The sequence below is a fragment of the Patiria miniata genome, unplaced genomic scaffold, assembly GCF_015706575.1.
Source record: "Patiria miniata isolate m_02_andy unplaced genomic scaffold, ASM1570657v1 HiC_scaffold_27, whole genome shotgun sequence".
NCBI lineage: Eukaryota > Metazoa > Echinodermata > Asteroidea > Valvatida > Asterinidae > Patiria > Patiria miniata.
This window is the reverse complement of record NW_024037066.1, coordinates 8,870,954-8,893,780: the sequence shown is the minus strand read 5'-3', so window position 1 is coordinate 8,893,780 and position 22,827 is coordinate 8,870,954. Positions and strand designations below refer to the sequence as shown.

Here is a 22,827-nt window from a genome sequence, read left to right as displayed (position 1 = left end):
GAAAATTGCAGATTAAAAGGGGTTAACCTTGCCTTTTTAAGCGAAATTGGGAAAAATCAGATGTTTCTTGAAAATTGAAGATTTTAAGGGGTTAACTTGGCATTTTTAGCATAACTGGGCAATATCAGATTTATATGAAAAATCTCAAATTGTAAGTGGTGAACCTTGTATTTTTAGCGGAAACTTTACATCTGGATTTTTTAGAAGCATCTGATTTTGCCCAATTTTAGTAAAGTATGCTCCAAATGCTAAAATGCAAGGTTAACCCCTTACAATTTGAAATTTACCATAAACATCTGATTTTGCCCTATTTTGCTAAAAAAAAATGCAATCTGAACCCCTTACAATTTGAAATTTTTCATAAACATCTAATTTTTACCAAATTTCACTAAAAAAAAAGTAAGGTTAATTCCTTACATCGGAATGTTTTTCAGAAACATCTGATTTTGCCCAATTCTGCTAATATATGCAAGGTTCACCCCTTACAATTTGAGATTTTTCATCTAAATCTGATATTGCCCAGTCATGCTAAAAATGCCAAGTAAACCACTTACAATCTGCAATTTTCCAGAAACATCTGATTTTGCCCTAATTGGGCAAAGGTTAACCTTTTACAATTTTTGATATTTCATACAAATCTGATTTTTCCCAATTTTGCTAAAAATGCAAGGTCAACCCCTTACAATCTGATATTTTTCATAAACACCCGATTTTGCCCTATTTTGCTAAAAAATGCAAGGTTCACCCCTTACAATTTGAGATTTTTCATATAAATCTGATATTGCCCAATTATGCTAAAAATGCCAAGTTAACCCCTTACAATCTGCAATTTTCAAGAAACATCTGATTTTTCCCAATTTCGCTTAAAAAAGCAAGATTAATCCCTTTCAATCTGCAATTTTCCAGAAACATCTGATTTTGCCCTAATTTGCCAAGGTTAACCCCTTACAATGTTTGATTTTTCATACAAATCTGATTTTGCACATTTTGCTAAAAATGCAAAGTTAACCCCTTACAATCTGAAATTTTCCATAAACACCTGATTTTGCCCTATTTTGCTAAAAAATGCAAGGTTCACCATTTACAATTTGAGATTTTTCATGAACATTTAATTTGCCCAATTTCGCTAAAAATATAAGGTTCACCCCTTACAATTTGAGATTTTTCATCTAAATCTGATATTGCCCAGTCATGCTAAAAATGCCAAGTTAACCCCTTACAATCTGCAATTTTCAAGAAACATCTGATTTTTCCCAATTTCGCTTAAAAAAGCAAGATTAACCCCTTTCAATCTGCAATTTTCCAGAAACATCTGATTTTGCCCTAATTTGGCAAGGTTAAACCCTTACAATGTTTGATTTTTCATACAAATCTGATTTTGCACATTTTGCTAAAAATGCAAAGTTAACCCCTTACAATCTGAAATTTTCCATAAACACCTGATTTTGCCCTATTTTGCTAAAAAATGCAAAGTGAACCCTTTACAATCTGAAATTTTTCATGAACACCTGGTTTTGCCGTATTTTGCTAAAAATTGCAAGGTTAACCCGTATTTTGCTAAAAAAAATATGCAATTTTAACCCCTTTCAATTTGAAATTTTTCATAAACATCTAATTTTTACCAAATTTCACTCAAAAAAAAGTAAGGTTAATTCCTTACATCGGAATTTTTTTCAGAAACATCTGATTTTGCCCAATTTTGATAATATATGCAAGGTTCATCCATTACAATTTGAGATTTTTCATAAAAATCTCATTTTGCCCAATTTTGCTGAAATGCAAGATTAACCCCTTTCAATCTGCAATTTTCCAGACACATCTGATTTTGCCCTAATTTTGCAAAGGTTAACCCCTTACAATTTTGATTTTTCATACAATTTTGCTAAAAATGCAAGGTGAACCCTTTACATTCTGAAATTTTTCATGAACACATGGTTTTGCCGTATTTTGCTAAAAATTGCAAGGTTAACCCCTAACAATTTGAAATTTTTGATGCACATTAAATTTGCCCAATTTTACTAAAAAAGCAAGGTTAACCCCCTTACATCTGAAAGTTTTCAGAAACATCTGATTTTGCCCAATTTTGCTAAAAATGCAAGGTTCACCCCTTACAATTTGAGATTTTTCATAAAAATCTGATATTGCCCAATTTTACTAAAAAAGCAAGGTTAACCCCTTACAATTTGAAATTTTGTATTCACATCTTATTTTGCCAAATACCACTAAAAAAGCTAGGTTAACCCCTTACAATCTAAAATTTTCCAGAAAGATCTGATTTTGCCCAATTTCGCTAAAAATACAAGGTTCACCCCTTACAATTTGAGATTTTTCATATCAATCTGATATTGCCCAGTTATGCTTAAAATGCCAAGTTAACCCCTTACAATTTGAGATTTTTCATAAACATTTAAATTTGCCCAATTTTACTAAAAAAGCAAGGTTAAGCCCTTACAATCTGAAATTTTCCAGAAAGATCTGATTTTGCCCAATTTCGCTAAAAATACAAGGTTCACCCCTTACAATTTGAGATTTTTCATATCAATCTGATATTGCCCAGTTATGCTTAAAATGCCAAGTTAACCCCTTACAATCTGCAATTTTCAAGAAACATCTGATTTTTCCCAATTTTGCTTAAAAAAGCAATGTTAACCCCTTTCAATCTGCAATTTTCCAGAAACATCTGATTTTGCCCTAATTTGGCAAGGTTAACCTCTTACAATTTTTGATTTTTCATACAAATCTGATTTTGCCCAATTTTGCTAAAAATGCAAAGTTAACCCCTTACAATCTGAAACTTTCCATAAACACCTGATTTTGCCCTATTTTGCTAAAAAATGCAAGGTTAACCACTGACAATTTGAAATTTTTTTAAACATTTAAATTTTCCCAATTTTACTAAAACAGAAAGGTTAACCCCTTACAATTTGAAATTTTTCATACACATCTTATTTTGCCAAATTTTACTACAAAAGCAAGGTTAACCCAATCTGAAATTTTCCAGAAAGATCTGATTTTGCCCAATTTCGCTAAAAAATGCAAGGTTCACCCCTTACTATTTGAAATGTTTCATAAACATCTACATTTTACTAAAAATGCAAGGTTAACCCCTTACAAGCTGCAATTTTTCAGAAACATCTGATTGTTCCCAATTTTGCTAAAATGTAAGGCTAACTCCTTGCAAACTGTTACATCAATACATGAAGTGTCCCATTTGACTTTTTTAAAACAAATTATTTTTCCAGTTTTTAGGGTAAAGGAATTTTCTCTTTTTCCTTTCTCTTTTGTTGTTGCTATATTTTGCGAATTAACTGATTCGTATGGAATGCTCATAGTCAATCAAAGAATATTTCACACGTAGGGGCCTAAATTATATATTTTTAAATTTAATAGAGACGCATTGATCGTGCTATCATATACCATTCTATTACTATTGCGAATTACTGTATTGTTTGGAATGCTCACAATTAAAGACACGTTATTTGAAAGATGTATAAATAATATTTATATTACAATGCACATCTTTATTCTTTCCCGGTATAATTTATGGCGTTTCTTAGGTCAATTGGCAATCGCGTCATTATATAATGATAGTCAAATTGATCAAACGAAACTCCGTTTTGATTATAGTCAATTATGAAATATTCATTGATTTATGACAAACACCTTTGTTTCAATTTTGATACTACCCGTAGACCTGCCGAGCAGCTGTAGATATCAAACTAAACCAAAGTATAAAAGTTAGAGGGTAAAAAAAAATCAAAAAGTTATGTGCTAGTCAAGCTTTCAGGGATCGGTCTGAGCCATAACAATGCCCCAGCCGATCCCTTAGTTCTCTTCCGGGGTCTCGGCGTCCCCGACCAATACACACTTCCTTCCCTATCCATCCATATAACCCCGGAGGGCCAGGCACCATGTAAAAGCAAAGAGCTAAGGGAGGAACAGGGCGGCCCCTAAGCCCTGATCCTCCGAGTGGACCACATGCCCTGAACCTGTACGAAGGCGCCAACCTGGAACTCGCGGACAGTACCAGCAGCAGTGCTTACCGATTAAGCTAAGGTACTGTTGGTACTTTACAACGGGAAATTAAATCTCTTATAGTGAATAATTGAACTCATACGTTAAAAACCAAAAAGACACCAGCGGGATTCGAACCCGGGACCCCGCTAACCGTGTACGACGAATCGTACCCACTCGGCCATTTCGTTACCTTAGAATTTTCCTTAAACTAAGAAAAGTTGTCTTTATAGGTGAGCAAACGCGCCAGGAAGATTACTACTCTTTGTATCTGGGCACATATAGATTCTCACCTTCCTCTTCAGCTATTTCGACTTTCTTAAAAAGAAAAATAGAGACTGTCAGCGAATCTCCGGGAGTTGAAATAAGGATCGTCCCCTCGATAGACCTCAGACTCAGTAAAGTTCAACATATATTGGGCTCTTTTTCAACAGCTGTTTTTGCGGAAACTTTACATCTGGATTTTTTTTAGAAGCATCTGATTTTGCCCAATTTTAGTAAAATATGCTCCAAATTTTGCTAAAAAAGCAAGGTTAACCCCTTACCATTTTAGATTTTTCATACAAATCTGATTTTGCCAAATTTTACTAAATATACAAGGTACACCTCTTACAATTTAAAATTTTTCATGAACATTTCTTTTTGCCCAATTTTGCTAGAAATACAAGGTTAAGCCCTAACAATCTGCAATTTTCCAGAATCATCTGATTGTGTCCTATTTTGTTAAACAAAAATGCAAGGTTAACCCCTTACAATTTGAATTTTTTCATGAACATCTAATTTTTCCCAATCTTATTCAAAAAGCAAGGTTAACCCATTACAATCTGCAATTTTCCAGAAACATTTGATTTTTTCCCCATTTTCGCTTTAAAAAAATGCGAGGTGAACCCCTTTCAATTTGAAATTTTTCGTCACATCTAACTTTGCAAAATTTCACTAAAAAAGCTTTATCCCTTACATCTGAAATTTTTCGGAAACATCTGATTTTGCCCAATTTCGCTAAAATATGCAATGTTCACCCCTTACAATTTGAAATGTTTCATAAACATCTAACCCCATACAATCTGCAATTTTCAAGAAACATCTGATTTTTCCCCATTTTGCTAAAAAAAATGCAAGGTTAACCCCTTAGAATTTGATTTTTTTTCATAAACATCTAATTTTGCCCAATTTTACATCAGCTTATGCTAACAAATTATCAGGTAACTGGATCATTAAACTGGTGGAGATCAATGGGTCTGTATCACTGATCTCTATATAAAGACTGGATAGCGGATATGCACACAACATTCACACAGTAGACTTTGCATATTGACCAATTCGCCCCCGGTCTCACGAAGATGGCCGCGTATAATACGAACGTTCTACGCGTAAATACGCGCGCGTTGTATCAACAGTTGACGCGCATTTTGGTCACGTACACATATTATGATGTTCTTAAAGGGACACATTTCCGTAGTAATTATTATTTCAAAACGCCGAAAAAGTTATATTTGCGGCATTTCAGTAACCACGACGTTAGAAAAATTGTAGTTAACCTTGGTCAGTGATGGTGGTCAAAATATAAGTCAAGTGAACCGCGACGTTACAAAAGAAATCCGATGCTGTCTATAAAAACGACAACTTGTCCTTTGTAGATCACCAGCCGGTCTCACCAATATGGCGTCAAATTCGTACATTGTGCGGATGCTATCCAGTCTGTAGCTGTACGAGTACAAATTTTTTTTTGCGCATGCGTAGAAGTAACGAAAACTTTTTCCCGCGCATGCGTACAAAAAAGCCCACTGATAACAAAAATCGCAAAAAAAATGTTCCACACTGTCTGCACTGCAAATGCAATGAAGTAGATTTTGGCCTAACGATACATCCAAGACAGAAGCTTCAACCGGTTGTTAAACCCTGGCGGATAATTCAACAATAAGAGTGAGTGCAGGGAAAGAAAACGTCGAAAGTTATTGCAGTTGCCGTTACGGCAGCTGTAACGCGATTTTTAGCTGTGTTGTCAATAATGCGAATCGAAAAAATGGAGTCCCTGGCCCTAACAGGGCACACTTCGCGGTTTCCCTCGACGTGCGACATACTGTGTGTTGCTAAATCTCGTCTTTGTTGACAAATTGAAATCATTCACTTCAATACTGGTACTTTTACCTTAATAATACTTGCTGTTGCACCTTGCTTTTGTGAACAATTCCAGTGTCATTAGACGCGGTGGCGTCCGGAAATTGGGCACAAAATCGTCCGAGTGTTCTTAAACCGTAAACGTTGCGCACTTGAACAAATCTCGGAAAATCCCAAGTTAACATTTACGATTTCTTTAAAGTTGAAATATTCTCATAAAGTCATAAACCATTATTATCTCCAGTCTCCACTCAAATACCTAACTAGTACAACTAGAAGTAGAAGTTTGTCTGAAAAATATTTGTTTTCTTATTTTTGGCCTCGAAGTAGGCCTAGGCCTGAAGCCAAGGGTTCATTCAATCTAATTGTGCACTTCAAAATAAAATTGGAAAATCACGCTAATATAAATTTCTCTGTTAACTTTGTAACGAGAAGACAGTAGAAAAACACAAGATTTATGAACAGGGATGTTAAGACTAGCTTGATGACATTCCACTTACTGTGAAATTTGAGGTAAACCTTTTGCTCGATAGGAACTATAGTAGCAACAAATGAAAGTTCTCCATGTTATTCCTGCACCACGTTAGGTGACATAGACAGTATCACATTTCTAACTCCCATTTGCACTAGAGCGCTTTGGTAGCTCAACTAGTTAAACATTGGACTACCATGCCGAAGGTCCTGGGATCGAATCCTCACTGCAAGAATTTGGTTTTTTCTTTTCCTACGAGCAAGGCCTAACTGAATAGTTTTCTTTACTTTTCGAATCATACTTTTTTTAAATTAAATTTTTGTTCTTGGTGATCCATGGCTTTTAAAGAGAAATCAAGTTTAAGAACCAGTCGGTTGATAGTTTGGTTCCCAGAGCCAAAGATTCTGACATTGAATATTGTCAGGTCAGGGAACCAGATGGTCGTAACGATAGCCACTGCAATGCTTTGCCCTCAAAACTATACGTCTGGTGCTTTTACTATAGTTTAACTCTCAAGAACAGGTAGGCCTACACATCCAGTACCAACAATGCTGCAACTTTTCCAAGCAGGTCTGTTGTTGGTGTTCCTCTTTGGTCGGCAGTTTTTGGGTGAGTGTTCCTCTTGTTTTCTACTGACCCCCTTCCTCCGCCCCCCCCCCCCTCCCCTCTCCTCTCCTCGGGGGCTTTACCTCATTTTACACAAGAGTCACTCTTCTCCGTCTTGTTTTCTTCTTTTCTTTCTTTCAGCTATCAGAAATCCATTGAGGCCTAGGGAAAAGCGATGAGCATATTTATTCAGCATTAATTTAAAGGCATTTGAGTTACATTATTTTAGGACCCCTCTACTTTTTCACCTTTGCTGTTTTTGCAGAAGTGATCATTGCACATGCAACAGTTGTTAAACCAAATGGTTCTTGGACTTAAAAAAAATGCTGCAAAGCCATAAATCAGAAAGATAAAATTAAATCTGGCCTTCATCTGTTGTTTTATGGGTGAGTTCAAAACATAGAGGAATCCTAAAAGTAACTAATGCCGATTTTCACTCCTTTTCTTGTTTTATTATTGGGGGGGGGGGGCACATGGCCTTGTTGTCCCCCTGGTCATGGGCATCGCAAGGGGGGGGGGGGGGCAAGGGGGTGCTCCCCTTCCCTGGAAAAGCCCCTAAAAATGAGAAAAAAAAGAGAAAAACCAATCAAATTAGGTTTTGCCCTTCACCGACGTAAAGGGCAAAACCTAATTTCATTTACATCACCCCGACGCAAAAAATCCATCACCCCAACGCAAAAAACCAAGAAAAGAAAAAGAGTTATAAGTCATATTGCTATTAATTAAATATACATTTAACAAAATGGGCATCCACAGGGGTATCAATGTGGGTGGGTTTGAAAAAAAAAAAAATTGAGAATATGCTAGAGAAAGTACAAGGATTTTTTTTAGAAAAAAAAATGTGCTTTGCCCCCCTCTAGAAATAAATCCCGGTGACACCCATGCACCTGGATCTGCTCTTGTTCCTAAAATGGCATAAATAGACATGTTTGTTTTGTACATAAATTTCCTCAGAGACCAGAGCATCTGATTCGAGTAATCAAAGAGCAAGGCCCAGTCCAACTCCGGACCATCAGTGGCACGAAGCATTTGACATGACAGGTAACACACACACAAAAAAAAAAAAAAAAACAGACAGGGAAGCCTAATGTAGAGTACAAAATGTTCTATTCACTTGATTCAAGATGACTCTTCACCAGAAGTTTGTTTAAGCATCTCGGCCCAATTTCATGGTGCTGCTATTAAAGCACACAATTTTGAGTTAACAGAGGCTTTGCGTAGTTCATGGAGACCATAAGCAGCAAGCACAGCAAAAGGCACGCTTACCTCAGAGAAAAGATTCAGTTTGCTTAATAACCTACAGTGACGTAACAATGGAAATCTCTATGCGCGCAGCAGTTGGCACATCCACGTTGTGAAATAGTGCTTAAGGTTAGCGCAATTTTCTGCTATAAGTAAGCACAATTTTTCTGTAATTTAAGCAGCCCAGGAAATTGGATCCCGGTGTTCACAATGGGCCAGATTCAGTCCATCCATTGGCGTTATGTGGGAATCCTATATGATAGCACTGCCTGGCTGCTAAACCAGTCTACAACCGTGTCTAAAAGTCACAAGTGACAGTCAGTCGGGGAGTCAGTCAGTCAGTCAAATTGTCAGTCAGTCGGGGTGTCAGTCAGTCAGATAGATATGTACAAATTGGACACTAGGCTGGCCCTCTGGGACCAGCAAAGATTGTCTCATAAGGCGAATTAAAAAAAAAACCATGTTTCTCATCCCTGCCCGCTTCCCTTTTGGAGGCTGCTTGGATTTTTTAATTATTTTTTATTTTTGAAAAATATGCAGTAAAAAACACCGAAAAAGTCCACGGTTAAAGCAAATGCATCTAAAACTGTTCATTGTAGACCAATACAACTCTAAATGACACTGTAAATATGTTCAGTTCTCTTGTCCAACTTGTCTTTCATTTTAAAAGTGTCTTTGAACAGTGGAAACACCAACGGTTGCAGGAAATTTTAAAATGGCGGCCATCTTGAAAAAAAATAAATAAAACGCCCCTATTCCTCCCTTTTTTCCAAAAACCCGGACGAGAAACATAATTTTTTTAATTTGGCATGTCTTGAAGTTTGTCCTTCAACAGCAAGATAAATTGCAAGATGGCCATGCCCCTGGGCAAAGCTCTCAGCTGAAGATGCTTAAAGTTTAAAAAACAAACATTTTTTTGGCAAAATAAGAAACTCCAAAGCAAAAATGGATTTGTGTATATACACCACATCTTCCATTATGACAACTAGGAAAGATAAGGTGCAATCTCTGGGGAGGAGTTGGTGTGACGCTCACAGTTCCTAAATGGCCCTTAATTCTGAAATGGGTAACAGCTGTAGGCTTATTACCCTTAGTAATGGTTATTATCTTCAGTATAAATGGTTGTTGCCTTCATGCAAATTTTGTTTTCATTATGGCCATATAAAATTGCATTTAGCTTCTTTTGTTTATTTCTTAAAGACCTATTTAATATTTGAATTGCTTGAAAAATACTTTGAATAAGTCTTGCTTGTAAACAATATATTTTGAGTAAAAGTTTTTTACATATAGCTTGGTCAGTGTGATGATGGTAAAATGAATAGAAATTAATCTTTACTGCGTTTCAATGTGTGTGTTTTTGTATGCAGAACATGATGCTGACATCCTGAATGATAGGAGGTATGTATCTTAGATAGCTTTCAACATTTGTGTGTTTGTGTGTGTGGGAGAGAAGATGTAAAGTATATTTAATTTTAACAAAACCTTGAAAGGGGGGTAAAAAGTGGCTGTGGGGGACAATTAATTTTTGAACATGGCCTCAACAGTGGTGTAAGTATGACGTGGGGGGGGGGGGGGGCTTGTGGGTCACATCCCCCAGCGGATGTCCGTGCCCCCCTTTCAGATCTTCAATTCAAAGCAAATATTTGCCATCAGTCCCCCCCTTGAAAAATGTATTCACCCCAGGTGCACCCCTAATGTATAACCCAATATACAGACATGCAACTTTTCCTCGGATCAGCTGATTTCCTCTTTTTGTACTTCCTATATGTGCCATTAAAAATAGAAAAACACTGTACAAAGTCTTGGAAAGATTTGAATTTCCTCTTTTTTTGTGACTTTCCAGTTGCATGCCTGGATATAGTTATGCCACTGGCCCTCGAGTGTCTAAAAACTGACTGTTTTGAAAGATTCAAAATCGATTCCGAACAACTGCCTTATAGTTATAAGAGTTTAGGCTTTGCAAGGTGGAGTATCAGTATCATTTCTGCTTTTAGCTCAGCAGACTTAAGTTCTGATAAGAACTTGTCCTGCTTATTATCAACTTTCCCTAAGTAGTTTTTAGTTCTGACAAGAACTAAATAGTCAGACTAAAGACAAGTTCTGAACTAAGCAGGATGTTCTTATCAGAACTACAAACTACTTGGCGAAAGTTGATAATAAGCAGCTGGGCAAGTTTAATTCTCATCCGAACTTAACATCTACTGAACGACAGTAGTTCTTGTGTTATCGCAAACCAAAACAGTGCCTTCAGTGGCGGTTCTATGGGGGGGGGGGCTAGGGGGGCATTAGCCCCCCCAAAAATTCCATAAAATAAAATTGCACGAGCAAAATGTAAGAATTTGATGTACATGGGAACAGTCTCCCCCTAAATGAGAAGGGTGCATTTGTACACTTTTAGTTTATATAGTGTGCCTGATTGTAGGATTTTATCAGCGCTCCCCATTGAAAATATGGCACGAGCCCCCCCTCCCCCCCCCCCCCCCCCCCTATCTATTGATTTTCGGAGGCCGAAGTGTCCGGAGAAAATAACCGGTCTACATTTCAGCACGCCTCCCTGAAAAAAAACTGGATCCACCTAGCCCCCCAAAAATATTGGCTCTAGAACCGCGCCTGAGTGCCTTATACATGTAGTTAATCAATTACTATTCAGTAAAATATTTTACCCATATTATTCCTTGCCTTCAGCTTGCACGATGTTGCCGACGTTTACGATAATTTCTTCGTACCTGGCGCATCAGGATGGAGGGATTTGAACATGACGGCCATAATGCGCGAGGCCGAGAAGCAGAGGCAAGACGCCATGCAAAATGGCCACAGCAGTAGACCAGTATTCATCAAGCAACCCGTCATCCCTAATACTGTCTTGAAAAGGCTCAGTGTAAGTCACTCTTTCAAGCCAATCAAAAAAATCTTCCTTTTTTGTAATTTGCAAAAGGATAAGAATGGATCTAGACTTAGTATGGGCTACAAAAGACACCTTGAAAATAATCATATTTTTGAGGACCTGATGAGAATTTTGTTTTTTCAAAAGACAAAATGAAAAACTGCTTGGAACTGGCAAAAAAAGGACAGGAATTTTTTGGGCATTTTAAGGAAAAATGGTGAGCAGTTTGCAAACGGTTGACTACTTTTACTGTAAAAGAGAATGGTAATTTGTGTTAATACATTAGCCAGGAATTCAAATGCAGGGATGTTAGCACTTTTTGGCAACAAAACGTTAACATTTGTGAAACTGTTGGAACTTAAAGTCTCCATGAAATGAATTTTTCTCATGAAAACATTTTGTGCAACTTTCTACTCCTCTTAAATGTATGAAAACTAGCTGACATCCCTTTTTGGGTGATTTTATTCAGAAGAGTATTTCTTCAAACATTTAAAAATTGTCCATGCTTTTCCGGACACCTGACGGCACTGTTGCTGTGATGTCATTATAGGAAGACACTGCTAAGTTTAGGGGTTTTCTGTTCAAATGTGAACCTAAATCTGCTCATCGAAAGCATTTGTGAGAAAAGTTTGTTCACCGGCTAACTGCCATGTACTGTGGCAGCAATGAATCACCAAAGAAAAGAACATCAAAATATCCAAAATTTTGACAACTTTTTGTGCTGAATTAGCTCGTTTGTGCCTGAAATTACTTCACACTTTTGCTCACGATTATGGAAATTTGCATTAGCATAAAAACCAAAAAGGCATCAAAATACCCTTGTACCCCACAAAACTCTGTTAAACCTTGTAAATAAAGTTGAATAAACCTCAAGATAAACCTCAAGTCACAGCCTGTAACTCCAGGTTTTACCCTGAGGTACCCCACAAAACCCGGTTAAACCTTGTAAATAACCTCCAGATAAACCTCAAGTTACAGGCTGTAACTCCAGGTTTTACCCTGAGGTACCCCACAAAACCCTGTTAAACCTTGTAAATAAACCTCGAGATAAACTCAAGTTACAGGCTGTTACTCCAGGTTTTACCCTGAGGTGCCCCACAAAACCCGGTTAAATCTTGTAAATAAACCTCCAGATAAACCTCAAGTTCCCACATTAATTTTACATTCTCCCCTTACAGTTTTGAATTATATCAAACAATGACAGATTATTTTGGTAGAAAATAAGACAATTAAATCAAAACACAAAACACACAACAGGTTTTAAATGTAAGTCTTTGTAATATTTTGTGACCTCAGCCAGATATCATTCAAAACATGACTGCTGCAGAGGTGTTACAGCTCGCAGACGCCACCGAAATGTCCTACGAATCCATGACGCACCTCCTAAGCAACTTGCGGCCCCAAGAATTTGACAAGCTGCTTTCCCTGTCAAGAAATTATACTGACTTTGAGGTGAGAAATCTGTCATTTTTTTGGGGGGGGGGGGGGAGGGGGATGGAGAAGAGGGGGGGGGGGGGAAGAGTCATCCTTAACATCTGCCATGGTTGAGAGAAAAGAAGCTTACATCCATACTCAGTACACTTAATTCCATGGTTTTTTTTACCTCATAAACTTGGTCAAGCAATAGGATGAAGTGTTTGATTCTGTTATTCAGAATGGAGTTTATAAACAACCCAAGGGGGGGGGCCTCGGGGGACTTGAACCCCCCCCCCCAAAGAGGTTGTCAATTTTTTTGGTTTTTTTTTTTGGCCCACGATTTGACCTTGGTAATATGTATGTGGCCTACTTCAAGTAGTGTAATAGGGGTGTAGGTGGAGTCCCCAACGTGAAGTCTCCCTCCCCCCCCCCCCCCCAAAAAAAACCCAATGTTTTCTCTGCAGCAAAAAAAAATGGGCAAAATTTTTTGAACTTTTTTGAACTTCTATCAAATTTGAACAAAAATTTTTGAGCTCCCTCTCCCAAAGCCAAATCCTGGGTGTGCCGCTGATTCTGAATACATTATGACTTTAACCCCATATCCTCACATTGTTTAACCCATAATTTGGTAGCCGTGCCGCCAAAAACACACCCTGTCTGTTACTCCCTGTTTATATAGCCCCAAAACTGCTCCAGCACTGTATGGCTTTAATTGGCTTCATGACTCTAGATCTTTGGGTTAAAAGAAAAGGTCCCTAGAGTTTTTTTTTTAAATTATATGCTTGTTTCTCTTCACCAACTTGATGTTATTAGCACTGTAGAACTGTTTTGAAAGATAACGAAAAACTTGTAAAACTAAAACCTGTGACCTCCTGCCTTAAAGTGTAGATGTCTATTTACCCTGTGTTTGGACTTGGTATACAGTTGACGTTGGTCACCTAGCTCACGTCTCATTTTCTCTCATTTTCCATTCCGTAGTTATTAAATCAATAACCTTGAGGCTCTCAAATTCCTTCAACTTGGCAATGTGGCACTTTCACTTTTGATTACCGTTTGCTTCTCATGGATAAAACCTTGTTAGAACGGACAGCTGTAAATTTGCATTCAAATAAGACAAACATATACATTGCTAACTTTAGTGCAAACCGAATTTAAAGCCTGTGCCTCCAATTGTAAGAGTATCGAGTGGGGCAAGATTTACAAAGATGATCACTCACGAACTTAAAGAAAGGCAGTTGGACATCAGTATTTGTGACATTGCAAATATTTGTGACACTGTTAATATAACCTTTTCAGATCATGACTTTCATTTTAAAGATGGATTTTTCCAGAATGTTATAATAGTTCTGATATTGACCTTGGCAGACAAACAATATTTTTGAAATCAGAGTTTTACGGATGTTTACAACCCCCTGGGGCTCTTCTTGCCAATTTCCTCTTCCTGCGAAGTGCCCTTGAAGCCTGTCCAAACTTAGGTTTGCATCAACTGTCAATTATTCAACTCTTAGTTGGAAAACGTCCATTTCCGGAAAGAAATGACAGTTTCCCCTGCCAATAAGTACAAAATGGACAATTCACATAATCAAATTATACCGGTATCTGTCCCTCAGTGTCAAGTAAGCTTCATTGCCCAAATCGAATATGCAGGTGTTAATGCACAGTTATTGAAGTTCAATGAAGGAATTTTCTACTTTTTCTGAAGTTGTTCCTTATCTGTAGGTTTCCTGTGACCTTGGCTCTCTCAAACACCCCACCTTTAATTCAGTTTTCTTTTCTCCTCACTGGTCATTTGAAATTTATCAAGTTATTGAATGGAAAATTGAGTGTGATTTTCAACTGCTGTAAATCTGTTGTTTTTATCTATAGTTTCTTTCAAAAGCAGGGGCGTAAATCCCGGGGGGGGGGGGGGGGGGGGGGGGGTATATATCCCCCACTTTTTGATAAGGGGTGGATGGGCTATTGAATCATCCCCCCACTTTTGCATGATGAGAAAAAAAGAGTTGATTTTGAGGTAATTTTCAATATCCCAACGACCGAAATGTATTCAATAGCACTGAAAAGTGGTGAAACGAAGAACAAAATCTTTTAAAATGCGCAAATTTGAAACCACTATATACCGGTACAAGTTGATATTCGTCTACATGTGGTGTCAGCCCCCCCCCCCCCCCCCCAGCTTTTCGAATTTCCAGGGTCAAGCAATTTTTGGATTTTGGTCATCCTCCATCCCCCCCCCCCACTCGCGCCGGCACAGATTTACGCCACTGTTCGAAAGCTTTGAAATGCCTTCCTGTTTTCACAACAGCTACACATTTATTAAATCTGCAGATACATCTACAGGGTGAGCAAAAAAAAAAGCTGAACCCAAACCCCGAAAATATATTTCATATTGAAAACAATATGTAGCACCAAAAATGATAATGACTGGAAAGCCAATTTCAGAAACTACTTGTGGATGAAAAAGTTACTGAAATTGCTCAATCTGTTCAAAAAATATCACCAGCGAAAGTAATGACCTGTTTCGTCCGAAAAAAAAAAAATATTCAAGTGTGTTCTGACTGTTTGGAACAACAAAGAAAATGACACAGAATACTTGTTTCAACAACTGTCAACAACTGAAGTACACACTATCTTTATTAACAACCCTGCTTGTCGCTGGTGATGTTTGAAGAAAATTGTGACGACGATTCTTGAAAATTGATTTGTGGACGAAAGGGGTTTTAGCAATTTAAGAAATTTTTTTCATCTAAAAGTACATGTAGTTTATGAAATTATTTTTTTGGGTGGTACATATTTTTTCAAATATGAAATATATTTTCTGAGGTTTAGGTTCCGCTTTTTATATTACTCACCCTGTATACATTGTTCACGTCTACCATCGTAGAATTTCTTTAGTGGAATACGTGCCCATCTGCTTACATGCCTCCTCAAGAAAATGAGAACTGGCAAAAGCTTTTAGCAGGAAATGAAAATTTACAAACATGTACTAATGCAGCCTTACCCAATCTTCAATTTCTTCGGAGAATCCCCATGTGAGTTTCCAAACTAAAAATATTTTAGGTTTTTGAATTTGGCTGTGCATAAAATCTATCATGTGAGTGCATCCATAATTCGATAGGGAAAGAAATCTAATACAATTATGTGCCCTAGCTGTCACCGGAAAATGAGCATAAAGTGGGAAATTGCCATTTTGCTGTACAGTGGGGCAAAGCCATGAGGGATGGTCGATTCTTGGTTTTCAGATGAACCTCAATCTCTATAATTTCTAGCTGCATTCTACCTTTTCCCATTGGTTTGTTCTAGCAAACATCTTTAAAACCTTTTTCCATCCTGTTTTATTGGTTGACTGTTCATCCACTGTAATACTACTAGTTGTCCCACATAAACTGAAAAGTCGAAAACCAATTTAGGCCTGTATTTGCATGTGGGTTTTGGAATATTTTCAAATTACCCCTTAAATTCAGATAACCAATCTACCATACACATTTTATTTCATTCAAATTGATGCGTTGGAACAAACGCCATGCTTTATCCAAATCTTGGGCCACTTTCCTTGAAAGCGCAGTTAGAGCAATACAAAAAGGATTTATTTCCTTTGTTCAAGAGTAATAACGTGTGACTTTAATTCTACCGGCTTCGATCAGTAAACTTGATAAATAAAAAGAGTGACCCACAGTGTTGTAGGTCTCGAGACCGGTCTCGGTCTCGGTCTCGAGACCACTTTTTGCCGGTCTCGGTCTCGGGAGCTGTGGTCTTGGTCTCGGTCTCGGTCCCCTTTGGTCTCGATATTTTGGCTGGTCTCGAGTCGAGACCATGCAGCCAAAAAGTGAGGGGGGCGGATTCCGCCCCCGGCCCTTTTAGGGTTAAGTAAAGAATCAGTTTAGGGCAAATGTGACTGCAGTGTGATGCTAATGGACATGTCTCTCTTCACTTTCTAGTGAGTGAGGCATAGTCCAATAACCATTGCTCCTATTCTTATTTCTCATTTTTATTGTGGGATGATCTGTTGAAACAAGCACTTTATAACCATCGATCCTCATTGATTCCAAATACAACTGAGATTTAAATCTTATGAATCAAGACTGAAACATTATTTTTACTGTCAGATTTTGTATTTTGAATATGGGGAACAATTCAACTCTTTTTCCCTAGAAATATTGGTGATTTGTTTTCTATTTTCCTGTTCAATTTTTCCTTTATTCGTGGAGGCGGGAAAAAAACGTGTTTTTTTTCCATTATATGGATATTCATCAATTCGTAGACCGTTAAATTGGTATAAGTGGTGGACGGCTGGATTTTGTGATCTCTTTATTAAAATAGACACGACTTGGGAATAGAGTATGCAAATTATGTGAAATGTTCACAGTTACTACTCAATAACATTTTCTTTATCCCAATTATATTTTTTACAAAATGGAGCGTGCCATTTTTTTTTATCATACGGTCACTTTCTTTTTGACTTGCCATGTACTCATCTTTTCATCTGTGATAAACACAAATTGAGCTACTGCCATGGTCACACAAAAATAGAGTCTAATTGCCTGCCTCGTCTCCTTCCTAAATTATGTCAATTGCATTTGCATGAGTCGAGAAGAATTGTGTTCCATTAATCGCTATATGCTGTTTACGGCCATCACAATAAGCTATGCGGGCGATACGATGAGGCGTGCGCACTGAGCCATGAATCCTAAAAGTGCATCTCACCCACCACATTCAGTTTGTGATGTACAGCGCCCTTCTATTGTGTCGGCCATATTCTCAAAAAGGCTTATAAATGACGATGATGACGGCGGGCAGATTAACAGAAGATAGATCAGGCAAATATGGTTCATCAATCTTCTATTGACATTAAACAAAAATAAAGTGGCATTACAATTCAGCCTTAGCCAGGCCTTCTTCAGAGGTAAATGACAGAGGAACAAGAAACAAACATGTAGGGGACACACAAACATGCAGGGTTGGAAGGAGAATCACAAAGAGGGATGGGGGGGGGGGGCAGACCAATCCATATCTGGCTACCATCTCTCAATTTTTTGGTCTACATGTACATGTACAAATCTATATTCCATGACTGAAATTTTAAAAAATAAATCAATATTTTCTTGCTCCAAATTTTTTTCGAATCAGGTTTACTGAGGAGGTCCAATGTAAAATTAAAGTTGCATTTAAATATCCGTTAGTGGTCATTGCTGAAACCAAGGGGTGGCTGTGGAGTTTAGGGTCCGAGTTCCTATAACACATGAAACATCCACCTTTAACTTTTTACTTTTGTCAAGTTTCAACATGTTCAAGTTTTGCAAAAACTAGTACAAATTGTCGTACTCCTAAGTTAGAGTTTCTTCATCAGATTTACACTTTTGGTAGTTAAACAATATTTTCAAAAAAAAATATTTTTAAAAAAGTGGCAGAAATATATGGAGTTCATCAAATAAGGTTTTCCCCTTCTTTAATTAAAGGTTGTTTCCAATTTTTGATTGTGACAATAACGAATTCTGTTGCCATGTTGTAATTTATGGCATGAAGCAAACACGAAGAGCACTCGCATGACACAATTAAGCAGTTACAAGTGATTCCTAACTTTCAATCACTTCCTTCACATCCCCATGAACATCAACATCTCAAGGACAGACTGTTCAGCTGTAATTAGTGTCTTGTTGTTTATTTAGATTATTGTTATTTATTATCCGCGGTCTCGGTCTCGGACCATTTCGGTCTCGGTCTCAGTCTCGGTCTGCCTTGAAGGGGCTGGTCTCGGTCTCGGTCTCGGTCTCGCAACTTCAGGTCTCGGTCTTGGTCTCGGTCTCGGACTATCCGGTCTCGACTACAACACTGGTGACCCATGCCGAGTGGTTTTTCAAGTCCCGTATTGTGATTACTGTATCTTTTGAAAAACATCCTAATGAAACCAACTAAAAAGTATTTGGAAGACCAATTATTCTACTCAGTTATTAGACACGATCTTACCCCCACTTTTCTGAAAACATGCCCGATTCGACTGTTACGTTTTTTTGTGTGGGACAACCTGTAGGAGATGTGCCCTGCATGCGTATTGTCCAATTACATGTATGATGGTAACTGGATTGTAATTGAATCAGAAAGTTATCCTGAGCTAAGTGGTGGGCAACCCTTAGACTAGGGCAACACGTTAATGATTGACGTAAGTGAAATAAACTTGCAGGGGTTTCGTAGCAACAGCTTAAGGCCCTGTCACACTGTCTGCAATCTTATATGCGCTCTCACTGCGTCCTTGAAAAATAGTTGGGGCGCAACAACATGCAACTACTAGATCGCAGCGACAACTACATAGGTCGTCAGATGGGCGCCAAAGGGTCTTAATGGTCTCCGATGAGCGCAAAGGTCTTTGAACATGCTCAAAACAATCGCATCGAGTTGAACACATCGTAAGCGCGGGAAGAGCACAGTATGAGCGTAGCTTGAGCTTCTTTGAGACAGAAAGTTGTCATTTTCTTGCGTCCTCGCTGCGATTATTAAATTTATGAGAGCGCATATTGTGACAGGCCCTTTACATATGGTACTCTAGATACAAATTAAATGGTTGTGGAGAAATGAAATGGTTGTGGCAGAGAAAGCTCAAGCCTGTTTAGTGCTTATAGAAATACAGGTTGTCTCACAAAAAAAACCAGTCGAATTGGACATTTTCAGAAAATAGCATGTAGTATTCTAAATCATGTCTAATGCATTGCTGAGTACAATAATTGGTCTTACAAATGAAAAAATAGCTGGTTTCATTAAAGATGTTTTGTTCAAAAGCTACAGCAATCCCAATATGGGCCTTGAAGTTGGCATGGGCCACTCTTTTTATTTATCAAGTTTACAGATCAAAGCCAGTAGAGTATAAGTCACACGTTACTCTAACAAAGGAATTAAATCCATTGTGTGTTTCTCTAACTACGCTTCCTCACTTTCAAGGAAAGTGGCCCAAGACGATTTTCAACCCTTGGGTTCGAGGAAGCATAGCGTTTGTTCTAATGCATCGATTTGAATGAAATAAAGTTTGTATGGTAGATTGGTTTTCTGACTTGAAGAAGTAATTTGAAAATATTCCAAAACCCACATGCAACATACATGTACCTTCATTAATTTGTTTTTCGATTGTTAGGTTTTTGTGGGTCAACCTGTACAGAGGGGCTTTTCAATGCCATTTTCTGCAATTTCACAAAAGTTACCATAACAACTTCAATTTATGGTGGTATCGATATTTCCGATACTTAATTCAGCAACCCCAAAGGTTATACTTTAGAAAGCTCGGGTTCTGAAAAATTAAACATCTCAATTCTTAAAGGGAATGTACATCATTGGCTTTTGCTGTAATTTTCAGAAATGAACTATTTGAGGGGTTAGTATAATAGATCAAATTATTGTTACACTGACATGTTTGAAGTTTTGTTTTCGAAAATGCTGGAAAAACCAAGAACAATAAAAATGTTCAAGTAGTCTGGTTCCCTGACTCCACTGAAGATGAAATGGATCAATTTACAGATGCCGGAAAATTGTACGCTTAGGGACCAGTCTAGCTGACCTGCACCCATTCATGAACATAAAACCAATTAGCAAACAAAATTGGACTGAAAAAAAATGGTAAATTTGGAGCAGTAGTGAAAAATAGTTAGGTTTTTCCTACGGTGGTTGGCCGACCACCGTTGGAAATGTAAACAAAAATATAATTTTCTTGAAAATGACTTCACACCAGGTGCCATAATTTTACAGGATGCTTTGGACTGTCATTTACCAACATCCTGTAAGGTATTTCGTAAAAACTTGGTCATTTTATTTTTCGATGTTTGCAAATGTTGTATTTTCCCTTTACAACGTCTGACTTCATGCTCATTTTCTGTTGACAGGGCACACACATAACAAGACAAGCATGACTGCCTTTATGCAAATGGGTGAAAATAGTAAACCTGACACTGCATGCTAATTGCAGCACAGATGTTACGTTAATACAAGTGTCCAATTTTGTATTGCCTTTGGAATAATGCATGGGTCTAATAACACTCATGAATTATTTTTTTTATGAATATCTGCAACAGTCTGATTATGCACACTTTTTTGTTTTCCAGTATGTCAGTGTACGGGGGCAAAGTGAGCACAAATAGACAAAAGTCATCTGAAAAATGTCTCAGACTTCTGCAGTTTTTGACTCGGTTTGTATTCCAAAAAGGAATCTTGAATATTAAAACTGAAAGACACAATTTGTTATGAAAAACCTGCAGAAATTTGAAGGTCACTCAGCCAATTCATAATTGTTCAGTTCATCATTTCAAGTAAATACAGGGCATAATCTTGCTTCTTAAAAGCAGGACATTAAATTATGAAGACTTTTTCAAATATATTAAAATTACACTACATGTGTAGTGGCTCATCAGTGGATTTCACCTAGAATTTAGAAACAAAAATAGAGAATTTGTACAGAAAAAGTAACTTTTGATCATCATTCATTTAACTTTAAAATAAATACAGATCAGACGCGGATCCGGGTCAATTTTTTTTCCATAGGAAGTATCAAAAAAAGAGCAACCCCCCCCCCCCGACACCCGGCCATTTTATTTTTATTGGTAATAATGTCACCAGACAATATAAATATTACCAGACAGAGTTATTATTATTACGGACAGAGCCAGCTTAGTTTAGGGGTATGTTTACACTATTCTATGATGATAGTGTTAATAATCATCAGATTTGAACAGCGCCGCATTTGAAAGTATGGTACTCCCCCCCCCCCCCCACGTTGATTTTCGTAGTCCAAGTGTCCGGAGAAAAAACCCTGTCTACATTTTAGATTTTTTTTTTTTGCTGATGAAACCCCCCCCCCCCCTGCGAAAATTCCTGGATCCACCCCTGCAGATATAAACACATCATCTAATCTAACATTGTTGCTAATTGTCCATTCTCTCCCCAATCAGACGGAGAGTCCAGACCCCACTACAGCCAAGGCAGTCATTGACTCCTGCCATAGACACTGGGGACCGGTCAGCCAGTGGACGGTCAGCCAGGTGGCCAGACTAGGACCCATGCTGACCAGCCTGAACATCGAGCAGATCAAGCAGCTCAACGACGAGGTTCTCCCTGAAGTGTGAGTCTTAAAAAAAACACTATAAGATGCATAATTTTTAATGCTGTGAATTTGGGATACAATTCGGATAGGGAAGATGTACATTTTGTTTATATCTGGTTGTGCCCTTCACCCATAATTTGAATACTGTAGGCCTTTCAATGCTCTGTGCTGTCCGAGAACTTGCAGGAAAATTTCACAAGCTTGTTCGGGTGGGACTCGAACCCACAACTTCCGGCTTATAAGTGTTGGGAATTTTAAGAAGCACTGTACCTACATGTATAGCACTTTGTGCTGCGTGCTGTACAAAGCTTGTGAGAGAAACTGACAAGCTTTCTTGTGTGGGACTTGAACCCACGACATCCTGCTTGTACTAGCGCAGATGTCTCGTCGACCACTTGACAGAAATCAGCAGAAATCAGCTGGCTATAGGTCAGTCTGCATCATGATTGGGTATTGTGTGTTATAAAAACTAGCAAAACTCAGGTCCCAGCAGAGCACATAAAATTGTTTTGAAATTGATTCAGAATGGCTTTTTCACTAGAAGTCTTGATCTTCATGCATCTGGTTATATTTGCTAATGGTAAAATTAACCCCCAAAATTCTATCGTAACTCAAGAATGAAATCCAGTCTCGGAACTCTATTTTGCGTTTTGATTCCAGCATAAAGGCATTTGCAAGATTGGGCTTCCAAGGCCAAGCCACCAGGACCTTGGTGCTAAAAGCCAAGAGATCCTGGGGTGCCATCGGGACGTGGACCCTGGACAAGTTTACCACGCTCGGACCTCTCCAGACGTACCTCACTCCACAGGATCTCAAACAAATCCAGCCTGGACAATTAAATGTGAGCTTTATTGTACATCCGCTAATTGTAACCCCCCCCCCTAGCTTTAACCTCCCTGACCCTCTTCCCCCTTGTCACACCCCCTTTACCCTTTCCTCTCTCCCCCACCCCACCCCCGCAAATTGCAACCCTCCAAATTTCAGGTTTTGGAATTATAAGTG

The 22,827-nt window shown here is 38.1% G+C and overlaps 1 protein-coding gene across 1 annotated transcript in view; it reads left to right on the top strand.

Annotated features, from left to right (window-relative positions):
- The first annotated feature begins 5,793 nt into the window (after positions 1 to 5,793).
- Positions 5,794 to 22,827, top strand: part of LOC119734462 (stereocilin-like) — a 45,200-nt gene continuing 28,166 nt past the window's right edge. The window contains exons 1-8 of the mRNA XM_038207968.1: positions 5,794 to 5,937; positions 7,109 to 7,213; positions 8,165 to 8,251; positions 9,820 to 9,850; positions 11,138 to 11,330; positions 12,633 to 12,788; positions 21,674 to 21,843; positions 22,486 to 22,666. Of these exons, the coding sequence (XP_038063896.1) occupies positions 7,153 to 7,213; positions 8,165 to 8,251; positions 9,820 to 9,850; positions 11,138 to 11,330; positions 12,633 to 12,788; positions 21,674 to 21,843; positions 22,486 to 22,666 (879 nt within the window). The 5' untranslated portion in view covers positions 5,794 to 5,937; positions 7,109 to 7,152. The remainder of the gene's footprint in view (positions 5,938 to 7,108; positions 7,214 to 8,164; positions 8,252 to 9,819; positions 9,851 to 11,137; positions 11,331 to 12,632; positions 12,789 to 21,673; positions 21,844 to 22,485; positions 22,667 to 22,827) is intronic.